The sequence below is a fragment of the Anabrus simplex genome, chromosome 2, assembly GCF_040414725.1.
Source record: "Anabrus simplex isolate iqAnaSimp1 chromosome 2, ASM4041472v1, whole genome shotgun sequence".
In the NCBI taxonomy this organism is placed as follows: Eukaryota; Metazoa; Arthropoda; class Insecta; order Orthoptera; family Tettigoniidae; genus Anabrus; species Anabrus simplex.
The window spans coordinates 1,149,585,819-1,149,612,637 of NC_090266.1; the positions used below are offsets into that span (position 1 = coordinate 1,149,585,819).

At 38.0% G+C, this 26,819-nt stretch overlaps 1 protein-coding gene across 1 annotated transcript in view; it reads left to right on the plus strand.

The window, feature by feature from the left end:
- The window catches only part of hob (hobbit), a 460,559-nt gene that overhangs the window by 164,607 nt on the left and 269,133 nt on the right, over positions 1-26,819 (plus strand). The window contains exons 13-16 of the mRNA XM_067142110.2: positions 325-490; positions 587-721; positions 9,175-9,367; positions 22,669-22,837. Of these exons, the coding sequence (XP_066998211.2) occupies positions 325-490; positions 587-721; positions 9,175-9,367; positions 22,669-22,837 (663 nt within the window). The remainder of the gene's footprint in view (positions 1-324; positions 491-586; positions 722-9,174; positions 9,368-22,668; positions 22,838-26,819) is intronic.

The window sequence follows — 26,819 nt, forward strand, 5'->3', positions numbered from 1 at the left end:
GCACTGCAGTTTCTGCCAAGCCTCAAACCAACTTATTATGGGTTTTGAAGAGACTCTGAAAAACATTCTACACAGATCAGAAGCACACTCAAAGATTTTATACAGTAATGTCAAAGTGATAGTGTGAAGTTCTTCAGGTTTGAAAACTCCTGACTAGGTTTTAATGTGAGAACTGTGAATATTATATGAAAAAAAAAAAAAAAAAAGAGTTTGTATCTCAGAGAAGCAGCAACCACTTTCCTATAAGCATCTTTGATATTACGTAAAATAAGTGCCAATATTTTCTATATGGTATTAATGATGTGCACTTTTTATTTTCCTCAGACATCAGCCTGCCATATAAAAATAACTAGGCTAGAATACAGACTTACTACTTCACAGATGTGGATTAGTTTAGTGGATGAGGTGCATGCTGTATGGAGCACTAATTTCCATTTAAAAGTACTCACTCTGGTGAATGAAATAGAACATTTTCTGATGAAGATTAAAGGTATGACGTATTTTTTATTTTGTATTGAAATACATGTTGTTTTCTCAAAACTTTAACAGAGAAAAATACTTGAATATAAATATATGTTATTTTCAGTAAATCGGGTGCAGCGCAAGAGCAAGAAAAATGAGCTGAATAACTCACAAAGGAAGGATCTCTTACTGACAATAAAAGGGCAGTTTGGACTGGAGTTCATCCTTTCACGTCATCACCATATGGCTATAACTGTTGGTAGGAAAGAACTTTGTTATACTTCTTGGATTATTGTCTAGTATGGAACTAAAAATTGTTTTTCTCTCACTGTCTTAACTTACAATTCTAAAGCTAGATGACTGTCCAGGCTAATCACCCAATATGTGAAGACAAAAATGATGCTTTTTATATAAAATAATATTTTAAAATACAATATACTTTGTATTGAAATATATGTTGTTTTCATGAAAATTTAATGGAGAAGTACTTTAATGTGCCACTGTCTACTGTTAGAGTAATATAAAGTTTTGAAGGAAAAACAATTTCTGTTGTTGGCAGAAGAGACTCAATACAGTGTTTCCTTAAAGGCATAATGAAAGGAAATTTAATAATTGAGAAGTAATGAAGATATTTACTGAAAGTTTGTATTTATAGGTAACTTAGAATGTATTTTTACTTGTGTGTTGGTTCACGACCAAGTGATTTTGCAACAGATCTTTCTACTAGGTTGGATAAACACTGATAAACAGGTTAGAGAAGTCATTGGCTGTTTAAGTTATGTTGAGATTGTTGTGTTGGAATTATTCATTTTATTTAGCATAATATGCTGTGATAAAGGTATATGGAAATGAGGTTCGCAGTAGAAGCAAGATACATTGAAATCACGAGATTGTAATATTAGTCACGAGTCCAAATCTAGATTATAAATTCACTAGACGGCTTCATTAGATGTTGTTCCAGATGTTGTTGAGATGTTGTACTCAGCAGCAGTACATTCAACTGTCTGTAACTGCAGACCAGAATCCTAGAATTGAACGAACTTGTTGCACAGCTTGGATCACGTAGCATTTGGGAGAAAGCGGGTTCAACCCTACAGTTGGCAGCACCAAAGGTGGTTTTCTGTGGTTTCCCATTGTCACACATGGCAGATGCTGTGGCTGTACCTCAGTTAATTAAGGCCGTGGTTGCTTCCTTCCCAATCCAAGCCCTTTCCCGGCCTTGTGTTGCCAAAATCCTGTAATGTCCTGATGCGACACTAAAGCACTAGCAAAAAAGAATTAGTCACCACTGATCTGCATTTAGGGCTTAGGGCTGTTGCCCAGGTGGCAGATTCCCTATCAGTTTTTTACCTAGTCTTTTCTTAAATGATTTCTAAGAAGTTGTATATTTATCGCTGCATAAGGAATGGCTTTACTAACATCGCTCGTACCTCAGTCACTTCCATACTGTCAAAGCCAAGAATGAAACTGAGAGGGGTCAATGAAAGTAACAAATTTGTTCTAGCCCATTCCAGGAAGCATAGTACACTGAAAACAATAGCTCTTGCCAGCAGAGGTATTCCTTTTCCTATAAATGAACTTAAGATATACCACATAGTTCAGAAATCAGGAGGGAATCATATTTGAAAAATGTATTTTACAAGAAATGAGCTCAGACATCCCCTAATACACACTACCAAAATGAAGCATCTTATTTATGATGTCTTTAATTCATATCATCATTACAGGGGTATTGTTCCTTCATGGTCATAGGTTTAAACTTAAAGTAACCCCTGGTTGGTGTTAAGGATTCTGGCTGCTGGACCTATCTTTAAAAGATCTCCCAGTAAATGTAGCTGCTATACGTTAGAATGCAGCTGCAGTATTTTAAAAATTCCCTCATCAGAAGGTACGGGTATAGTTGGGCTTTAAATATTATTAAAATACGCGCCTCATGCTTGGGTGTCAAATGAAATCTTCCGATTCTACTATTAATTACATTAACTCCACGCTTGGAAGCCAAATGTAATCTGTTTGCAACTGTGTTGGTCACCAATTACAAATAAAATAATTAGTTGAAATGTCCGTGATTTGGGCGCCAGAATTCACCAAAATGGATCCCTCGAATTTTGATTGAGCGTGATAATTTTCTCTTCTCTCCCAGGGTGTGTACTTGAAGCTGTGTGTTGGTACATCCACTAGGGGCTGTACCTAACTCTCAGAAAACTATTGAACAGGTAGGAACTTCACCTAGGTTCTCCAATAACTTCTAACAAATTTTTAAAAAATAACTATATTCTGATATGACCATCATAAGGGAATGAGCATTTCATCAACACGCAATAAATATACCCACTCAAAAAAAAAAAAAAAAAAAAAAAATGCTGGAAGATTCTCCGTATACACAGCAGAATGGTCCTGTAACAAACAGACAAACAAACAAAACAAACCCCATGGCACAACAGCCCCATAGGGCCTTGGCCTACCAAACAACCGCTGCTCAGCCCGAAAACTTGCTGATTTTGAGCTGTCATGTGGTTGACACAATGAATCCTCTCAAGCAGTTATTCTTGGCTTTCTGAGGACAGTTACATAGTTGTACTTCATCTTAAAGGACATCACCACTGCCACCACCACATAGGTTGAGTGGACCTCAAACCAGCCCTCAGATTCAGGTAAAAATCCTTGAGCTGGCCGGGAATCGAACCCGGAGCCTACGGGTAAAAGGCAGGCACACTACCCCTACACCATGAGACTGGTGATCCTGTAACAAAAGCAATTGGAAAGTACAGTGAGGACTGGACTCCCATTTGTAGCGAGGTTGATGACATGAAATTATAACACATTGATATGGTGCCGTTCACTGGTCTTGTGTATAAACACAAGTTTCAGAAACTCACCATCGACGCAGTATTCTAAGATGAATTCATTCTCTGTAATACTGTACCTTATATATTCTCTGATTCTAACACTTGGTAAAATACTATTTTCACTTTGAACAAACACATGCTGCCTATCTATACATTAAAACTGGGCTGTTGATAAGTACTTTCACCCTTGACCACACAGTTTTGGCTATCCATAGGTAACATATTGTCTACCTAGGTAAGCCTGCTGTAGAATGCCTGAAATAAAGCTCATAATGTCTGACAACAAGATGTGTTAACATACAGAAGCACAAGGTTAGCCTGTATTATCAGTATAATGAGAATGATAAACAGTCCTAGCACAAGAAGAGACTATGAACAGAACACTGGAATAAGAATTGTAGTCTGGACTGAATCCGTCACACATTATATTTAGAGCTTCCACTCGTCATGGTGGATCCTGGTTGTCTTGTATCTGTCCAGACAGTATCCAGGGATTTGCTTGTGCTTAGTCTCCAACGTTGCCGTTCCGCTTGACACACCTTGAACTGTAACTTTTGGGTCCATAGCTACCATGTTATTGCCATTCTTGTTGCTGTGTTGTTGACACATACATAACTTGGAAACTTTCTCTGGTTGTTACCAGCCTTGCAAACAGCTCTGTACTTCCCAACCACTGTACAAATTAAATTACCATGATCCAATACGGAGACCTTCCAGCTTCTGGTATAACTACATTAATAATAATAATAATAATAATAATAATAATAATAATAATAATAATAATAATAATAATAATAATAATAGATACAAAGCAGGGGAGGTTTTTTTTTTTTTTTTTTTTTTTTTACAAGTTGGTTTACGTCTCACTGACACAGATAGGTCTTATGGCGACGATGGGACAGGAAAGGGCTAGGAGTGGGAAGGAAGCGACCGTGGCCTTAATTAAGGTACAGCCCCACCATTTGCCTGGTGTGAAAATGGGAAACCATGGAAAGCCATCTTCAGGGCTGTCAACAGTGGAGTTCGAACCCACTATCTCCCAAATACTGGATACTGGCCACACTTCAGTGACTGCAGCTATCGAGCTCGGTGAGGGATGTTCGATAAATGCTATAAATAAAATAATAGTTTGAGAAATGTATTTCTTGAATGTTATTACATGTATGAATCCCCCTTACAGTAGGCTAAATAAACATCGCAGAGTAACTTTGATTTCAATAATGGAAAGGAACTATTAATAATACTATTGTTTTTACATCCCACTAACTACTTTTATGGGTTTTTGGAGACGCTGAGGTTCCGGAATTTAGTCGTGCACAAGTTAATTTACATGCTAGTAAATCTACTAACACAAGGCTGATGCATTTGAACACCTTCAAATACTGAGCCAGTATTGAACCTGCCAGGTTGGAGTCAAAAGGCCAATACCTTAACCATCTGAGCTACTCAGCCCAGCATGGAAAGGAACAAACAATTGACAAAAAAGATAGGCACGTGAACATCAAAAGCAACACAAAATAGGACAAACACAACAATGACCACCCATCATTACTGATCTGCTTTTAAGGCTATCCCTATCAGTTGTTTACCTGGTCTTCTCTTAAACGATTTCAAAGACGTTGGAAATTTTTTCGAAGATCTCCCTTGGTAAATTATTCAATACTGGGCGAGTTGGCCGTGCGCGTAGAGGCGCGCGGCTGTGAGCTTGCATCCGGGAGATAGTAGGTTCGAATCCCACTATCGGCAGCCCTGAAAATGGTTTTCCGTGGTTTCCCATTTTCACACCAGGCAAATGCTGGGGCTGTACCTTAATTAAGGCCACGGCCGCTTCCTTCCAACTCCTAGGCCTTTCCTATCCCATCGTCGCCATAAGACCTATCTGTGTCGGCGCGACGTAAAGCCCCTAGCAAAAAAAAAAAAAAAAAAAAAAAAATTATTCAGTCACTAAATCCTCTTCCTTTAAACAAACATTTGCCCTTGATTTCTTCAGGGTTGAGTTGGAGATAGGATCATTTGAAATAACTAAGGTTCGGAAGTTAAGGAAAAGTCTTTTATTTCTTTCTTGAGCTCATTTTACCAGAAATCTGAAAATTAAGCGAGAATGACAGGTTCCTGACCCCGTTTAAAGCAATTTGATGTTGCATATAAATGCATATTTAGGCAATTTTTATTGTTTTGTTCATATTTTGCTCATTTTAATGATATAAATTCATATTTGGTTACAATTTCAGCATTTTTGTATTAATTGAGGCGGCATTAACAAGGTACTTATTACACTAGGTCACTTACAGTTTACCATCCATCTGTCATCTCCTTTAACACAGCTTCTCAATTTTATGTCGTGGCCCTTCCGACCTTTTATAATATGGCAAACCAATCATCCAACATTATGAAACGATAATCAAGAATGGGACTGCTAGATTGAGAAGATATTGAGAATGCTGCCGTTATCTCAGGCTTGGTTTCTCAAACTTTTTCGCTCCCGCTCCTCTCCTAGCCATTCAATGTGATGGGTTTCTACAAAAACAGATTTTCGGCCTGAATTTTCGACACAGTGATTTCATCCTGTTTTGTATTGTTACAAAACCAATATTTTGTAAACTAAGAGGTCCGCAACCTCATTATGTGCACTTATTGTTCATTTCCATCTGTATCATTTGTTTTCATTTCTTTTCTTCTTAGGTTAACACAGTTTTCAGTTTCTATTATGTTTTGTATTAACCCCTGTTTCACTGAATTTTATCGCAGCGAGTTTGTTTTTTGCTTCACATGATGATGTAAATATTGTATATTGTGCTAATTTTGTTACCGTCTAGGCTCTCTTTTGTTTTTTCATTTGCTCCTTATACATCCAATGGTCCGTTATTGGATATTATAAATTTTCCAGCTAACTCATTCTTGTTTGCCAGCGTTTCGCCCCCATGTGCTAGGTTGGGCTCATCAGTTGGTACCTAGCACACCCACCAAGACGCTGGCTAGTGCATACCGTGGAGGCCAGGGAAGGTGTAAAATTAAGAAATTATGTGAAAGAGTTCAGTGAAGAAATGTTCAGTACTGACAGAACAGTTTATTTTGTAAAGCGTGTGGTGTTAGGGTAGCGGTGGTAAAGTGATTTAATGTGAAACAACACTACGCTATTGCTAAGCATAGAACTTGCGCGAATCAAAAATCTTCTGAACGGAGTAGATAGGCTCGTTTGTTTGATACAGCAAAATCTTCATTTACCAGACTTTCCGATTTCTCAAAAGACCTGTGCAAAATGTTGGTATCTACCAATATTCCGCTTAATAAAATATACTACGTGCACTTCCGAAAATTCTTAACTAAATACACAACGCAGTCGATTCCACATGAGGCAGTGTTGTGAAAAAGTTATTTGCCCTCCTGTTATGAAGACGCTCTTCGAAAAATTAGAATTAGTATAAGTAAAAATAGCATCTGTTAATGAAACTGGATGTTTGTGAGAGGTATGTCGAATGTTATAATTGGCATGCTTCTCGTGGATTGTTCGGGCAATGTATATTTACTTCATTCAGAAGTTCTAGATGCAGCTAACCATTCCAAAATTCCAGTACTTTTTGACAATGCCATGAAGCTTTTGTAGGATGGGGAAGGTAAGTGAGAACAAATATTTTTGTTAGTAACCATTGCTGCTCCATACATGGTGAAAGAAGCAAGGGGACTTACGGTACTTTACCCAAAAAATGATCCATATAATGTGTCTTGCTCACGGGTTGTGCTGAAGAAATACAGCAGAATTTTCCTGATGTTGACTGATTAATATCAATGTTATGAAAATATTTGTGAAGGCTCTACTGAGGGTGGTAAAATTCAAAGAGGGACCGATGACCTTAGATGTTAGGCCCCTTTAAACAACAAGCATCATCATCATCATGAAAATTCAAAGATCACGCGCCTTCACTTTCTCTTCCTCACTCGATGGGGAACACAGGTTAACACAGTGGAGTACTACTGTTAACACAATGAAACTGTGTGAGAAATTGTTTCTGCTTTTGATAGTAGTGAGACATTATTTTAAAAAATTGCACAGGAATTGTTTTCCAATGATTTGTCGGGAAAATGAATATGTATTACCTTCATATTATAGATATGTCGAAAAATATCACTCGTCTAGAAACTGCTAGTTTAGAATTGTGCTAGTTTGGGAATAGTAAAGGACATTGCATCCAAAGTAGAGCAATCAAGAGGTCATGTGTCAGTTGCGGTGAAGAAAAAACTCGCTAAGGTACTGAGTGCAGATGAGGGATGCGCAACAATATGGAGAATTAGTGTCATTTTTTGAGGGTAGTGGATCTAGTTTAAGTGAAGACAACCCGCAGCTAAGCAGAAGTGAACTGACTTATGTTCAAGTACGCTCTTGTGACGTCATATGACGTAGAAAGGAGCTTCTTCCAGGAAAAAAAAAAAAAAAAAAACTGAATGACCTTCAAAGGAGATTTATTTTCAACAGTTTGAGAATGCGCATGGTCGTGATTGTGGTAGTGCTTTTTCGAACATTGCAGGCTGCGGGCTTCTGATGACGTCTGAGCTGGTCAGGTGATTGCGGCTACCTTATGTATATGGAGTCACTCTGCTGGGAAGAGCAGAATACCTTGCTGAGGCAGTCCAGGCAGGCTTGGGCTGTCCAACTCACTAACACCGCAATCAGGGCACGGCGACTTATTGTCGTTTAATAAGGTGGCGGATAGCTGGACTGAGTTGCAGTCATACGGAGTTTCACTCCAGGACTTACTGCCTTCAAGCTCTGGCATCTGAAGTATTTGTAGGAGTATCGTCCACAGGACTATAGGACTATATATATAGATGTAGAGTATATTGGCTTTATTTGCTGTTTGTTCAATGTTGGTGATACCGTGACAGCTGATATTTATTCTAGACCGTAAAAGTTATGGTAAAATGCAGTTCACTGAAAAATCTAGAAACAAGTACCTTAACTATTGAATATTCAAGTGGATATCATTAGGTTCTTCTTTTAACATTTTGTCAGTGAAAGTAAACTTACATGGATTTCAGTATGAGGACTATTATATCTTATGTTACATTAATTTCTCCATTCAGAGGATTGTAATGTATTTGTACTGTAATTGCATATCAACATGTTGCATTGGAACTTTAATATACAACAGTGATTTGCAGTGCTGGCAGAGAAGGAGATTAAGAGGTATGTACGATAATGAACTCAATAAACTTCCTATTAGGCAGTGTCCTCTAACTTGCACTGACAGATACTGTAAAGTATGCTAATATTTCATTTAAAAATTTTTTTTTAAAGGAAAACCGAGCGAGAACTGCATCTCAAGGCTATGATGCTGAATGAATGTTGAAAGTTTTAATGTACTGTAGCTCTGTCAGTTTTGTATGATTAAATGTCTCTGGTGTATTACCATTGATCACGTTTTGGTACTTAAAGACATTTAATGTTAGAAATACTCTAATACTTGCTACCTATCCCTAAAATCCACGTCATATTTTATCATTTTTTCAGGTCATATTTTATAGTTTTTAGGTCATATTTATGTAGTTTTTGGACATATTTCCTTGCATATTTTTTTTGCTTCTCTAGGTCAAAAACTTCCAAACCCTAGAAATAAATAATCAGCTTCTTCATATCTGACAAAAGCGTTGCTTGTGCTTCAGAGAAACTTTGATGTTGGGATGAAGAGTGGTACTGTAGGAGTGGCATACATGGCTGCATACATAAAAATTAAAGGCTTTCAATCCAAATAATATTTTTAGTTTACAGAAATGTGTTACTATTAGAAATGTTGTTTTGGCCATAATTATATACTACATTGTGTTTGTTCTAATTACTTATATTCTATGTCCTATTTCTTCATTGCAGATGAACTGAGAGGTTCTTCAACAGAAATGGAACCAGTCTCAATCCAGACATCTCAGATGAAAATTGCAGTGGATGATAACGATATATTTTCAATTGAGGGATTAGAAGTATCAGAGAAGAATGATAATGCTGAGGTCACATTGGAACGTCTCCAGACAGAACCAGAACTTCAAGACCAATTTAATAATTGTTGGTAAGTGGTTAATAATAATAATAATAATAATAATAATAATAATAATAATAATAATAATAATAATAATAATAATAATAATAATAATATAATTATATTATTATATTATATTACTACTACTACTACTACTACTACTACTACTACTACCATGTGTTTATGCTCTTGTATGTAGAGACAATCATTCCTAGTTAACAGGTTCTAAATTTTTACTGTGTATAGAAAGGATACTTGCATATACAGTGGAATCCCATTAGTGCGTTCCTCAGTACAGGTTTTCCCATTAATCACGTTGAATTATAAAAGTTGCGGTCCCAAAGCACTACATTTTAAGTAAAATATTGATTTTGCACATTTTCACGCTCCCATTTACTACGTTCAAATTTTTATGTTCTTCATTCAGTATTTTGGCCAGTCCTTGTGCATTTGTCAGTCCATTTGGACATGTAGCCACTGACCTGCACACATGTTAGTGATGCGATGTGTGTGAGGGTGAGAGAGAATTCTTAATTATCCTTACAGACAGCTGGCGCTATGCATTTTATGTTGTAAGCATTGGAACATGCCCTGGAGCATTGAGAATCTCATTTCATGACATCACACATATTCGGCTTTCTCCGCTAGCATTCGGAAACGAGTCGAGAGAATGGCCATGGTCTACCTTCACATCACTTTATATTTTACAGTATTAGAGTGATTGGCAATCAATTGCTGTTGAAAGAATCGTCTTGTTGAATTCTGTTGTGGTAGTCTTTACTTCTTATATCGTGCAGACATCGGTATAGTTCATTAAGTACTAATGAGTTTGATTTGTGTTCCACTCCAACAGTATGAATCTTCCTGTAACCGCCAACAACCTTATTTGAGCGGCGTCGGTTCAGATCGTGTCACTTCAGCCAAGGTTAAGCGATTGACTAAGCTTGGTGCAGTAGCAGTGAGAGCTCAGCTCAGTTTAGCAGCGAGTGTGCTCCATGTAGTGTCATCCATTCATTGACGATAGCATCCGTATAGTGATATAGTGTTCTTGGCTATTGTTATCTAGACATTATTTTATGTTTGCAATGGAGAGGAGAAAGTGAGGCAAATAACAAACTGAAAAACTACAAATCCTTCAAGAGGTGGATTGCAATCCAAATATGAAACGTGTGGATGTAGCATGGAAGTTAAACATTCCTCTGTCAACTTTAAATGCAATTGTTAGCAAACTTAAACTGATTGAAACTGCTTTTGAAGAAGGGGAAAGTGCTCAAAGAAAATGTAATCGCCAGGATAAGTTTCCAGAGTTAGAAGAAACTGTTCTCAAGTGATTTCTGCAAGCACGAGCTTCCAACGTGCCTGTGGACGGTACTGTGGTTCGAGCTCACGTAACACTGATTGCACCGAAGATGGGACTTGATGATTTTAAAGTATCTAATGGCTGGATTGACAGATTCAAAAAACACATAATCTTGTTTCTAGATGTGTGCGAGGTGAAGCTGCTGTCCTGGATAATGACACTACACTGTGCAAAACTATTGAAATATGGAAAACAACAATGTTTCCTGCAATTTTGAAAGATTATACTCCTGACGATATTGTTAATGCAGATGAAATGGGGTGGGTTTTTTTCATCATCTTGCAGGTGAAACTGGATTTTAAGGGTACATAGTGTTGCAGTGGCAAACTTCACATGGAAAAGCTTACAGTTCTCCTGTGCTGTAATGAAGTTGGCACCACTCGTTATTGGAAAAGCACGCTATCCGAAATATTTCAAGAATGTGTAAATTTTCCATGCAAGTACACTTCTGACACAAAAGCGTGGATAACTTCTGCAGTATTTGAACATTTCTTATGCGCATGGGATGCAAGGCTGGGTGTAAGAAACAGGAAAATTGCACTTTTCATTGTCATTGATCAGTGCCTCGCTCATCCCCCAAATGTTTCTAATTGGAGAAACCTAAAAATCATTTTCCTCCCAGAAAACTGCATGAATAAGCTACAGCCGTTAGACCAAGGCATAATATGGTGCATAAAGTGGAAGTATCATAAGAGGCTGGTACAGGGAAGATTGCTAGATGCTTTACGTCGCACCGACACAGATAGGTCTTATGGCGACGATGGGACAGGAAAGGGCTAGGAGTGGGAAGGCAGCGGCCTTGGCCTTAATTAAGGTACAGCCCCAGCATTTGCCTGGTATGAAAATGGGAAACCACGGAAAACCATTTTCAGGGCTGCCGAACCTACTATCTCCTGAATACTGGATACTGGCCGCACTTAAGTGACTGTAGCTATCGAGCTCGGTCAGGGAAGATTGGCTGCAGTGGAATAGATGACAAGAAAAATCACCATCATAGATGCCATGCATTTCATTAAGGCTGCCTGAGATTCTGTGGTGCAAAACACTATTCGGAACTGCTTCAGTGCAGCCAGCTTTTGTTGTGCTCGCGTTGATGACGTCAAGCTAGATGATTTTTCTGAGAGTGAAGAATGACACCGAATAGCAGGAGAGGTCACTTTTGATATATATATCAACATTGATGACGATGTTCCAGTGTGTGTGAAACTATGACTATAGATGAAATACTTGAAGAACAGAAGATGCAAAAAAGCGTCTCTCCAGGATGAAAGTGATGACGAACCAGATCCTGAGCCAGTTTCAATGGTATCAAAAGTGATGGAGGCAATGGACATAGTGAATCGATACGTGTGTAGTTTCGAAGTTGATGATGAAGTAATGACTTTATTAAACAGGATGGCCAGTAAAATTTTAAAATTAAAACCAAGGAAGCAATCAACCGTACAAATTTATTTCAAACCAGTGTAAATATTCATGTTCGACTGTGAGATACGATGTATTATTAGAATTAAAGTTCATATACTCTTAATTAATTTTTACGTTGTTATTTATTCCCCCTGTAAGTTACTGACAAACCTATGTTTATGTTGTAATTGTAGTAGTGCATGTAACTAATTCTTAAGGTCAGGAATTTCACGTGCACGTCTTTGAAGCACTTTTAAAAAAATTACTTTTACACGTAAATGCAGTATAGTGTTTTCGTTAGTATGTTTTCCTGCTTTTGACGCCCAGTTTTTTCAGTCCCTTCGAAAACGTACTAATGAAGTTCCACTGTATTGGGATGGGCAATTTTGAACCATAATTTAGAAAAAATGTTAATGGATTTTATCAGAATGTTTTTCACACTTATCTCTCTATCACTATGTTGTTGTCAGTTTTCTTGCTGCGTTTTTGTTGCAAACATGACTCAGAAACTTTCTCTGATTATTACCAGCTCTGCAAATAGCTCTGTACTTCCAAATCACGGTACAAAATAAATTACCAGGATCCAATATGTTCTTGGAAAAGTGTTTATAATCTTTATAATACCTTTCCTATTGTATCTTCTTTTTTTTTTTCTCCTTTATCCATATTTTCTTCCTATTAGATTTCTAATGATGAAAATCTTCTTGATGTATTGCTAATGTAACTTGTAACTGTTCAGCTGATTTTAGAATAGTAACCATTAATGCACTTCTATTTATTATTGTAATGGATGTAGTAATGAAATCTATTAAAAGGAAAGAACATGGAGATATCAAAGCCTTCACATTTGCAGATGATGTTGTGATCTGGAGTGACTCAGAAGATGAATTGGGAGAGAGAATACAAAGCTGGAATGAGGAGTTTAAGAAATATGGTTTAAACATCAGCAAGACCAAGACGGTGGTGATGAAAGTGTATGGGGAAGTTGCAGAACCAATAGTCATGTTAAATGAAGCTCAACTGGACAGCGTTCCAGTTTTCAAATACTTGGGTAGCGCTATATCAAATGACAACCTAGCAAAACATGAGTTGAACAATCGAATCAATAAGGCAACACAATTCTACCACCAGGTAAGACACCTGCTGTGGGATGAGCAAATACCCATGAAAACAAAAATGACATTGTACAAGTCCTATTATACACCAATTCTTACATACAGTCTCGAAACCACAACACTGACCAATAGAGATAATTCCAAACTTCAGGCAGCTGAAATGAAATTCCTACGCACTATGATCCAGAAAACCAGGAAAGACAAGATTAGGAATGAGAAAATTAGAGAAGAAATAGGAATAGACAAATCTCTCCTAAATAAGATTCAGATATCAAGACTGAAGTGGTTTGGTCACATGAAGAGGATGCCAGTAAACAGAACTGCAAGGAAGGAATTTGACAGAAAGGTAGAAGGAAGACGACCTGTGGGAAGGCCACGAAGGAAATGGATAGATTTAGTTAAGAGCGATGTAATGCTGAGAGGTCATGATTGGGACAAGTTGGTGGAGAAAGAATGGTACAAGGACAGGATGAGATGGAGGAGGCTCATATACCACACCCGGGAAACTGGAGATGGTTTAGGATGATGATGATGATGATGAACCATTAATGCACAGTCACTTTTTGACACTCCCCATTTTTCAGAATTCAATAACTTGTTTCGAGTCATTGAGACATTCCTAAAGGCAAATATACCTGACTCAGTTTTATTTTTTAATTCTGGGATATAACTTGTATCATAATGACAGGATGGGATGTGCTTGTGGTGGAGTTGCTGTGTATGTTAAGGAAAATATTACATGTGTCCCCTCTCTTCAGCTCCTAAAGAGTATTCTTCATCTCCAGAATATATTATTTTGGAATTAAACTCAGAAAAGCAAAAATTCTGCTTGTCTGCATTTATCATCCACCTAAGGTAGGATTTATAGATAAGATTCTAGATTATATTCTCAGTTATATCTTCAATTATAAGTATATATTTTTTGTTGGGAATGTTGATGCTTGCTTTGAAACAGGTATTTATGAAACTGAAATTTTATGTGATATGCTAAATTCAATGGAAAATTCTAAATTCCCATGGAGGGAATTAGATGTTTTTCACCAATAGAGCATGTCAAAAACATATCAGATGTAAGGCTTTTCCGGCGTTTGCTCTATTAACCAGCATTTCGTCTTAGGTCTGACACTAGACTCGTCAGAGTGGGATGTGTCAGACCCTACCCACTGACGCTGGGTGTATGCAGGTGAGCTTATCAGAAGCCTATATAAGAGGCACAGTCTGATAACTGCATGTTGTTGTTTGAGTCATCAGTCCATAGACTGGTTTGATGCAGCTTTCCATGCCACCCTATCCTGTGCTAACCTTTTCATTTCTACGTAACTATTGCATCCTACATCTGCTCTAATCTGCTTGTCATATTCATACCTTGGTCTACCCCTACCGTTCTTACCCCCTACACTTCCTTCAAAAAAAAACTGAACAAGTTCTGGGTGTCTTAAGATGTGTCCTACTCGTCAAATTTAGCCAAATTGATCTCCTCTCACCAATTCGATTCAGTATCTCTTCATTCGTGATTCGATCTATCCATCTCACCTTCAGCATTCTTCTGTAACACCACATTTCAAAAGTTTCTATTCTCTTTCTTTCTGAGCCAGTTATCGTCCATGTTTCACTTCCATACAATGCCACGCTCCACACGAAAGTCTTCAAAAACATCTTTCTAATTCCGATATCAATGTTTGAAGTGAGCAAATTTCTTTTCTTAAGAAAGCTCTTCCTTGCTTGTGCTAGTCTGCATTTTATGTCCTCCTTACTTCTGCCATCGTTGGTTATTTTACTACCCAAGTAACAATATTCATCTACTTCCTTTAAGACTTCATTTCCTAATCTAATATTTCCTGCATCACCTGCCTTCGTTCGACTGCACTCCATTACTTTTGTTTTGGAGTTATTTATTTTCATCTTGTACTCCTTACCCAAGACTTCATCCATACCATTCAGCAACTTCTCGAGATCTTCTGCAGTCTCAGATAAAATAACAATATCATCGGCAAATCTCAAGGTTTTGATTTCCTCTCCTTGGACTGTGATTCCCTTTCCAAATTTCTCTTTGATTTCCTTTACTGCCTGTTCTATGTAAACATTGAAAAGGAGAGGGGACAAACCGCAGCCTTTCCTCACTCCTTTCTGGATTGCTGCTTCTTTTTCAAAGCCCTCGATTCTTATCACTGCAGACTGTTTTTTATACAGATTGTAGATAATTCTTCGTTCTCGGTATCTGATCCCTATCATCTTCAGAATCATAAATAGCTTGGTCCAATCAACATTATCGAATTCCTTTTCTAGATCTACGAATGCCATGTACGTGGGCTTGTCCTTCTTGATTCGATCCTCTAAGATCAGACGTAAAGTCAGGATTGCTTCACGTGTTCCTACATTTCTTCTGAAGCCAAATTGATCTTCTCCCAACTCAGCTTCAACTTGTTTTTCCATTCTTCTGTAAATAATACGTGTTAAAATTTTGCAAGCACGAGATACTAAACTAATGGTGCGGTAGTTTTCACACCTGTCAGCACCGGCTTTCTTGGGAATAGGTATAACAACATTCTTCCGAAAATCGGATGGGACTTCTCCTGTCTCATACATCTTGCACACTAAATGAAATAACCTTGCCATGCTGGTTTCTCCTAAGGCAGTCAGTAATTCAGAGGGAATGTCATCAATTCCAGGTGCCTTGTTCCTATTGAGGTCACCCACAGCTCTGTCAAACTCTGACCTCAAAATTGGGTCTCCCATTTCATCAGCATCAACAGCCTCTTCATGTTCCAGAACCAAATTATCTACATCTTTACCTTGATACAACTGTTGGATATGCTCCTGCCATCTTTCTGCTTTGTCTTCTTTCCCTAGAAGTGGTTTTCCATCTGAGCTCTTAATATTCATACACCTAGATTTTCTTTCTCCAAAGGTTTCCTTGATTTTCCTGTATGCAGCATCTACCTTTCCCAGGATCATACAGCCTTCGACATCCTTGCATTTCTCCTTCAGCCATTCTTCCTTAGCTACCTTGCACTTTCTATCCACTTCATTCTTTAATCGCCTGTATTCTTTTCTGCCCTCTTCATTTCTAGCATTCTTGTATTTTCGTCGTTCATCAATCAGGTCTAGTATCTCCTGAGTTATCCACTGATTCTTAGTTGATCTTTTCTTCCTTCCTAACATTTCTTCAGCAGCCCTACTGACTTCATTTTTCATGACTCTCCACTCTTCCTCTATAGTGTTTCCTTCAGCCTTTTCATTTAGTCCTTGTGCAACATGTTCCTTGAAACAATTCCTCCAAATCTTTTCTTTCAACTTGTCTAGATCCCATCTTTTTACATTCGTAGTGTCAGACCTAAGACGAAACACTGGTTAATAGAGCAAACGCCTGAAAAGCCTTACATCTGATATGCTAAATTCATGTAATGTCGCATGCATAATCTTCAGGAACATCTACCATATATCAACGTGTGAATCCACTGTGGATGTAATTGCTTTGTCACGAAGTACTGGAGTATCACAGGCAACATTTAGCTACTTGTTCCTCCAATCATGATTTATTGTATGTTGTTTATTCCCTGGCAGTATCCAAAAATACTCCAAGGCTATTTAAACAGAGATTTTTAAAATTTTGAGCCAGAAATATTCCAGGCAGATGCTCAGAAAATTCCATGGTATGAATATTTTCATCAAGCGAGCGGCTATACGGTTATGTTCATGTAGCTGTTAGCTTGTACCCAGGAGATATTGGGTTCGAACCCCACTGTCTGCAGCCCACATTTTCATGCCAAGCAAATGCTGGGACTGTATCTTAATCAAGGCCTCGCTCGCTTCCTTTCGGCTTAGGAGCTAGGGCTCCTTCCTATCCCATCGTCACTATAGAACGTATCTGTGTGGTGAGGTAAAGCAAATTGTAAAATAAATAAAAAATTAATGTATGATGAACATGCACCACTGAAAACATTCACAGTTAAAAGCAAACCAATGCCATAGTTGACTTCAGATATAAGGAATATAATGAAAGACCATAACAAAGCTAGAAAACAGTCTGCTACAACCAGAAATCCAGAGGATTGTGAGGCATTTCGGAAGTTAAGAAATCAAACTAAACAAGTGATTCGTAACAAAAAGTTGATTCTTAGTAAGGAGCTAAATCTCTTGTAGTTGGCTCTGGAGGGAAACTAACATGGTTCTTTCACCAGCCCCTCTATCAGAGCTAAATGTATATTTCATTAAAGCCTCTGTGCCAGATTATGTTTATCATATCTCAAATACTGCACAATACTACCAGTCTCATTCAGCACTTCCAAGTGATAAGTTTTATTTCTGGTATGCTAGCCCAGAAGTTGCACCAAAAGCAGTCACATATTTTAGAACCAAGGCTAAGGGACCAGATAATATTCCCATGTTTTTAATAACATATGTCTGGATATTCTGTTAACATTTATTGAATATATTTATAATTACACCCTCCAGATTGAAGTATTTCCTGCTCACTGGAAACTTGCTCATATTAAAGTAGATCCTAAAGAATCAAAACCACAGAAATGTAGTGATGTACATCCTATAAATATCTTGCGTGCTGTAATTAAGGGTCTTGAAAGGATTGACCATGATCAGGTCTGTTTATATCTGAATAAACATAATATATTAAACACTTACCAGGAGGTTGGGGTTAACTGGACCATCTCAGCATTAATCAAAATAAGAAGGAAAATTATTTTTTAACTACCACCTGTTAATTCCTGTAGGTTGGAACCACTGTGTAACTTAATTATGTCTGCTGTGTGTATGCTGTATTCAGAACAATAAATAGGGAAGTTAATTTCACAGGTAATAGTACATTTTTGTTGCTAGTAAGAAATTCTCAAGTATTAGTTACTGACACTTCATAATCATCTTGTTTGGTGTTAAATTCAATGGTTATTGCTTTATGAAACTTCATGAAAACAAAGATGCAAAGGAAGCCATTTTCCCACCATTTTCGCGAATATTCATCAAGAAAATGTGAGGTTAACTGGACATTTAAAACTTGGGGTTAGGTTGACCGGTCCAATTAACCCCAAAATTTTTGACCAAATATAAGTTAGATACCGCTATTATGTTGGCCAGTGTTTAATGAACTCTACACTTTTAAGACAAATACACCTTTTATTACAATTTATCTTCCTGTCTTTCTTTTAGAAAACGCCTAGGAATAATTTACGTACGACCCAAAACCGGTCATATTCTACAGTAGAGCTGGAAAATGAATCCTTTATGAAACTTAATGAAATCAAAGATGCACAGGAAACCATTTTCCCACCATTTTCGCAAATATTCATTGAGAAAATGTGGGGTTAATTGGACCATTAAAACTTGGGGTTACCGAGCTCGATAGCTGCAGTCGTTTAAGTGCGGCCAGTATCCGGTATTCGGGAGATAGTAGGTTCGAATCCCACTGTCGGCAGCCCTGAAAATGGTTTTCCGTGGTTTCCCATTTTCACACCAGGCAAATGCTGGGGCTGTACCTTAATTAAGGCCACGGCCTTTCCTTCCCACTCCTAGCCCTTTCCTGTCCCATCGTCGCCGTAAGACCTATCTGTGTCGGTGCGACGTAAAACAACTAGCAAAAAAAAAACTTGGGGTTAGGTTGACCGGTCCAGTTAACCCCAAATTTTTTTGACCAAATAATTATAAGTTAGATACCCCTATTATGTTGGCCAGTATTTAATGAAATTTACTCTCTTAAGATAAATTCACCTTTTATTACAATTTATCTTCCTGTCCTTTCAGAAGATACCTAGGAATCATTTACGTATGACCCAAAACTGGTCATATTCTACAGTATAGCTGGAAAATGCTGTGAAATCTGTAGCAAATGGAAGGTTGTCTGACCGTCAGGTGGGAAAACTAACAGGTATTCTTTGTAGCACATTGAAATGCTATGTCAGGAAATACAGACCTGCAGAAGATGGTACAAAAGTGTACTTCCGGCCCCAGAATGAACTTTTACTAGTTTTTACCAGGAATGAAGAACTTCTGCTAGTAGACTGTATTCAAACATCCTCAAGCATTCATTATGGATTGACAAAGACTTCAGCAAAATGTCTTGCTTATGAGTTTACAGTAGCAAACAATAAAACAATTGGGCCAAATTGGGAGAAAATGAAAATGGCCGGAGAAGATTGACTTATCGAGTTTCGTAAGTGGCATAATCTTACCTTCCGAACTCCATAGGATACACCTTTACACAGAGCTGTAAATTTCAACAAAACTAATGTCTCTGTATTCTATAACAATTTGCAAGATACAAAGACAAAATTTAAATTTGATCCTCAAGACTCCTATAAACTCGACGAGACAGCAGTAACATCAGTGCACAGACCTTCAAGAATACTGACTGAAATGGGGAAAAAACGATTAGGTTAAATGACTACAACAGAATGAGGAGTTTCAGTGACTGTTACAGCAATTGTAGGAGTCACTGGAAATGTAGTCCCACTTTCTTTATTTTTCCTAAGAAGAATTTCTGTGACCACATGCTCAAAGGTGCCCCACCCATCTGGAAGTGATGGAGGAGCCAGCCCAAGTGGATGGATGGCAAGTGAATAGTTTCTGCCTGTATTGAAACATTTTTTAAAGCATGAACGACCTAGCAATGACCAACCAAAATAGATCATTCTGGACAACTATGAATCGCATTGCAATATCAACGCTCTGAATTTTGCCAAAGGTAATGGAATAGTTTTGCTGACCTTTCCAGCACACTGCAGTCATAAAATGCAGCCTATGGACTTGACCGTATTTGGGCCTCTAAAGGCTAAGTACAACAGTGCATGCTCTGATTTCATGTGTAACTTCACTGGAACAGCCGCTAATGCACTGAGAATTACCATATATGACATCACAGACCTTGTAGGTGTAAGCTTATCCTTTGGTGTTCACTCCATCTAAAATTCTGAAGGGAATTAAAATTAGTGGTATTGAACCTTTCAACCCAAATATTTTTACTGATCAAGATTTTGTGGCATCTTATGTAACAGTATTTAATGAACTTTACACTTTTAAGACAAATACACCTTTTATTACAATTTATTTTCCTGTCTTTCCTTTAGAAAATGCCTAGGAATAGTTTACGTATGACCCAAAACCAGTCATATTCTACAGTAGAGCTGGAAAATAATTCCTTTATGAAACTTCATGAAATCAAAGATGCACAGGAAGCCATTTTCCCACCATTTTTGTGAATATTCATAGAGAAAATGTGAGGTTAACTGGACCATTAAAGCTTGGGGTTAGGTTGACCGGTCCAGTTAACCCCAAAATTCAACAGTCTGCAGAAGATGACTCTCCAGAAGGGCCGAGCACATCTACAGATGACAACATGGGGGATCCTGGGCCACAGTCAGAAGATCTACCTATTCAGCAGTCTGCAGAAGATGACTCCAAGAGAAGGACTTAGCACATGTACAGATGGCAACATGAAGAATCAACAAACAAAAATTAAATCTTCTGAGCAAATCTGGCCATATTCTAAGGTTGGGCCAAAGAAAATCTTCTAGAGGTCGAAAGAAAGGAAAATCAACTGTCCTTACTAGTATACCAGTGAAACAACAATTGGAAGAAGCAGCAATAGTAAAAGCAGCAAAGAAGCGGAAACAGACTGAACTGAAGTCTTCTGAAAAACGCCGAATAATGGAGAGCAGTAGCAACTCTGAAGAATCTGATCATGTCCAGTATGTTGAGTCCTCTGATGTTGATTCTGATTTAGGCGTACATAATAGTAATGAAGACATTGAAACAGTTGTAGCCAAAGCAGAAGGAAAAACTTCCACTGGTAACCACAATTTTGTTACTCAAGTTGTTAAAATGTATGGTGATGGCTACAAAGTTCAGTTTTATATGCGAGTGGTTTCTACTAGAAAATTTGAGGCTACAAAAGAAGAAGAGACCTTCATTGTTTCAGATGAAGTAATTGCCAAACTACCTAATCCAATACATGACTATCAAAATATGATACGGTTCCCGATCAATATCATTTTTCATCGCGATTTGATCTTCCAAGGTCAGACCATCAGCAGAACATTTTACTGTGACATTCTGCAGTATTTGAGGGAGAACGTTCTGCAAAAGCAACCATGCTAAGAATTGGATTCTCAACGACTACAATGCACATTGTCACCTAGCACTCCTTCATGATTTTCTTACCAAACGCAACGTTATCACTCCACACTCACCTTGTTCGCCAAATTTAGCTCCTGTTCCTGAAGATGTACCTGAAAGGTCACTGCTTTTACACTATTGCCAAGATCTACATGAATTGTAAAATATTCTGGACTCACTGATGCAAAATAACTTTCAGGCCATATTCCAGCTGTGGAAGAAATGGTGGGACCAGTGCATTGAAGTTATAGTTCATTGTGTTAGGTTAGCTGTTAAGTATGGTTTTCAGCACTACCTACTCTCATTTTATGGTTAGGCAAACAAAGGTGTACCTCAACTTAGACATTACATTGCAAAATATTGGTTTGCCTAACCATATGATGAAACGCTTAGTTCTGATTTTAATAGTGCCAACTGTTTAATTACTAAGGATTTCCAGGTCTAAAAACCACTATAAAATAACCAGACAAGGAAAAAAATGTCCCTGGGAAGTATTAATTGAAATCCTAAAAGAATTCTCTTAAACCAGTGGTTAGAAAGGGCAGAGTACTTTGGAGAAAATTAAGAAAAACTATATGTATTGTTTTATATTTTCCTTTTTAAATGTTTTTTCTTCTGGTTTGCAGCAGGAGAAATAAATTCAAAATTTGCCAGAGAATTGTACAAAACTGGTTAAGGAAACCAGAAATTTGATGTTTCTGAATGTTGACGTAAATAGTGGTATTACAAGAACTTAACGACTTGTGCATTGTGTCAGTAGGAAGAAATTACTAGTATATGCCAGAATAGTCATTGGTGGGCAAGGGAAATACAATAGAATATAAAATAATAACATGATTAGTCTGGAAAGAGAGGGAAGGTTTTAATTTAAAATTATTGGATGGTGTTCTGAATGAAAATGAAAATCCACAGCCTGTTTCCAGTCATTTGACCGGGTCAGGAATAGAATGAATGAAGCCCCCTTCTAGTGGCGAGGATGGGAATTGTGCCCGCTGCCGAGGCCTGTCGCACTCTTCTGGGGCAATGATTAATGAAATGAAATAATACTGGAGAGTGTTGCTGGAATGAAAGATGACAGGGAAAACCGGAGTACCCGGAGAAAAACCTGACCCGCCTCCGCTTAGTCCAGCACAAATCTCACATGGAGTGACCAGGATTTGAACCATGGAATGGTTTTCTGACTATTTTAAAATTTGAAAAATAAATAATCCTATAATATGAAGACGATTTTCAAATTTTGACCTTTGTTGCTAGTTTGTTTCTTGTGGAAGTGTTACTGCAAAGAATGATATGCTAATTATTTCTTTCCTTTGCTTGATTCCAAACAGGGCAGTCATTATTGAGTCATTGAAGGTGGTTTTCCCATATGAGCACAGTTTTGCTGAGGCTGTCCAGAATGAATTGATCAGCTTGGTCAAATGGCTGAAGTTGATCCATAAGCGCCAGAAACAGTCATTGACTGAAGATGGTCCTTTACCTTCTGATCTTCTAATTAAGGTACTTTAATTATTCTGTGACTAGAAGTTTACATTAATTATGAAAATTATTATTCTATCAATAAATTATTATGACTATATGATGCAATGCAAAATGTTGTTTGATTTTCTGTTTATTTCAATACAGTGCTGATTTTAACTTTACTTCAGTAGTTCTTTTCTTGTGTTGAAGTCTTACTTTACTTGAAAATATAGGATGTCATTGATTCATTGGAAAATCATATTAACCCTCTGAGTTCCAGTAACACTTTGTTCAACTTGTTCTAGTTCCTTGCATAGTTACTGGATGGCTCTGATTGTTTGGTTAAGAGAAGGGACCTTTAACTTAGAGTTTGCTCCTCATGAAATTATCTATAGACAGGCTTGTTACAAAGGAAAGTGTCGTGTATACCTTAGCATATTTCAGTTCTCTGAAGATGAATAATAATAATAATAATAATAATAATAATAATAATAATAATAATAATAATAATAATAATAATAATAATAATCCCCCCATGGCGCAACAGCCCCGAAGGGCCATGGCCTACCAAGCTACTGCTGCTTAACCTGAAGGCCTGCAGATTACGAAGTGTTGTGTGGTCAGCACGACAGATCCTCTCGGCTGTTATTCTTGACTTTCTGGACGAGGGCCACTATCTCACCATCAGATAGCTCCTCAATTGTAATCACGTAGGCTGAATGGACCTCAAACCAGCCCTCAGATGCAGGTAAAACTCCCTGACCTGGCCAGGATTCGAAACCCGGGGCATCCAGGTAAGAGGCAGGCATGCTACCCCTACACTGCAGTGCCAGCAATAATAATAATAATAATAATAATAATAATAATAATAATAATAATAATAAATTTTGCGATTTATAAGTTTTTGTTTGTTAAATGTGGGATCTTGATCTTTTTTTCTGTTTACAAGAAATTCACTAACACAGTTATCAAGTTTTAATATCGTTTATTATATCTGACAAAGGAAAAAAGAACATTTCTTCAGAATGATATTGAAAGATTGCTTGCTTGTCAAAATAATTGGATTTTCTGCTGGCACATAAAATTAATTGTCATTTTCTGATCATATCCCCGACACCTTGTAGGTTAGGGATGATGTGAATGCATATAGTACAAACCACTACCATGGAGTAATAACAGCATGTTAACATGATGATGATGATGATGATGATGATGATTATGATAATAATATCAGAAACTGATGGAGAAACCTACAAAACTCAACCTGCCCAAGCAGCTAGGGTGTTCAGAACTGAGAAACATAAATACGAAAAATCTCTCATTGAAAAGATAGACCAAAACTTTGGGAAGAATGAAAGCAGAGAGTACTACAGAATCTTCAAACGCAAACTCACTGGCTATAAACCACTATATCTATGCTTTGAGCAAAGGGACAGCACACTGGCGAAGTCAAATGAAGAAAATTGTAGCATTCTGGCAGACTACTTCAAGAATTTACTTAATTGCTCTAAACCACAAAGCCCCATTGAGACCAAGGAACCCTTACTCAGGTACCCAGATTCCAGACCACCCAACTGAGATGAAATCAAGCGCCACATTGCCCATCTCAAAAACAACAAAGCGCCGGGGGAAGACTCATTGGTAGCAGAACTATGGAAATATGCCCCAGAGGAATCACTTGATATCTTGCAAAAGCAAATAGAAGAAATTTGGAGCAAGGAGACCCTATCCGAAGATTGGAAAATAGCTTTGATCCATCCATTACACAAAAAAGGCAGCATGAAGAACATCAACAACTACAGAGGAATATCTTTGCTACACATGACTAACAGAATTATCCAACGTGGAAGTCTACACTAAAATAGAGAAAATTACCGAGACAATCTGAAAAAGATGGGCACGATTTTACGGTCACCTAAAAAGAATGGACGGAAGAAAGTTAACTAAAGAGATCTTTCACTTTTTTTATTCAAACCCCAAAACCACAATTCCCTGGTTTAGAAGTACCAAACAAGACCTGCAAATGCTACATATATCAGCCGAAGATGCCCTTAACAAAGATCGTTTCCGCAAGAAAATATTGACGAACGGGCTAAACCGAGACGAGCAACCGAAGAGAAGACACGGTGCCCCTTGGACAGAGGAGCGTAAGCGGGCTCACTCACAAAGAATGAGGGAAATTTGGGCTCTAATGAAGGCCAAGTTCAGTGTCAAATGCAACAAGACTTAAAGTGATCCTTGATGACCCCAGCAAATTATATATGTAATAATATTGGCTGTACGTCCCACTATACGTTTATGGTTTTCGGATACGCCCAGGTCCAGGAATTTAGTCCCACAGGAGTTCTTTTATGTGCCAGTAAATCTACCGACACGAGGCTGATGTATTTGAGCACCTTCAAATACCACCGGACTGAGACAAGGATTGAACATACCAAGTTGGGGTCAGAAAGCCAGCGCCTCAACTGTCTGAGCCAATCAGCCCGGCCATGATTACTGAGTAACATTATCACTTGTTTCTCACTAAGGTCAGTTCAAATCCTGACCAGTGCTTGTGGGATTTTGTAAATAAAAACTTTGTGGTGGGGTGGGTAAAAGTTTTCATTCTGTACATGGACAGGGCCTCTTATTTGCTTATGCCATCTCTCAGTCCAGGGAGATTTGTGTTGGTGATGTGATTTGCAGAGAAAATAAGGTGGGTGGGGCTATGGCCTATAAAGGGATCTGTCCCTGAATTTGCCTTAGTGCAGGAAAATGGAAAACCACAGAAAACCATAGAAAGCCATTCTCAGGACAGCCGACTGTGGGAACCAGCCTCTCGACCTCCCGAATATAGAGCTGCAAGACTAGCCAAAACTAGCCGCTGTTAAGCCAAAGCCTACTCTACTCGGTGTGAGAACTTGTGTAAGTGTAGTTCATATATATGCCTTAAAAGTGGAGGTCCTATATGCTGAAGGTCAACTCAAAAGCTGAGGAAAAGTATCCTTCCACGTGTGAGCACGTCTCATGTTTTCCCTTCCCATCTCGGTTCTCCTTCTCCGCCACAACGGGTTTATTAATGTCGAGCATCTGAGAAATACTTCATTCTCAAATAGTGTAGCATCGAAATAAATTACTTCTTTTCACATCGTTGTTTTTTGATTACGTACAGTACCTATTTATTCCTTTATTGATCATGTAAAACCTACAGATTACTGATGAATACCGAGGCAAGAGAAGCAGTGATTATTTTTATTTCCTAATGCAATTTGTTCGTGGCACATGAGGACTTACAACGAAAAGTATGACGACATACGTTACAAGATTCCGCTCCCGTGCAACGACTGTCAGTGGCAGTTTCTCACAGTTCAAGAAGCTGAAAATCCACCTGTGAGTGCGATTGCAAAATACAGTGTTACCAGGAATATTGAACAACCAACTTCATGTCAGTGTCTAGGTCTTGTTCTTGTTTCGGCTTTAACTTCCTGCCAGTATCTTCTGAGCCCAGCGACGAGTGCCTGTTTATGCTCTTCAGACAAATGTCCTTTCCGTCTTGTGGAAGTTGATGCCATTTGGAAACCTTGGTAGTTGTTCACCAATCTTCTGAATGCGTTCCTGTCATGAATTTCTTGGTCTGAAATACCAATCTGCCTCAGATCTTTTTCGCATTCCTGGAACCATCTCGGCCTTGTTGTCTTAGATTGAATAAAATTCCATATTCTTTTCGTTAGTCGATCATCAGTCATCCTCAAGAGATGACCGTAAAATAGTAGCCGTCTCTTCTTAATTGATGCTGTGAGAGGTTCTCTCTTGCTGTACAAATTCTCATTTGGTCTCATTCGCCACTGTCCATCAACCCATTTATTACCTAGGATTTTTCTTAGTATCCTGCGCTCTCTTTTTTCCAGCCGGTCAGCTTGACCTTTACTACTTAAGGTCAAAGTTTCAGACGCATATAATCCCTCAGGTTTTACAACTGTGTTATAGTGTCGGAACTTGGCCCCTATACTCAGACTTTTTGTTATAGATATTCTTTGTCATT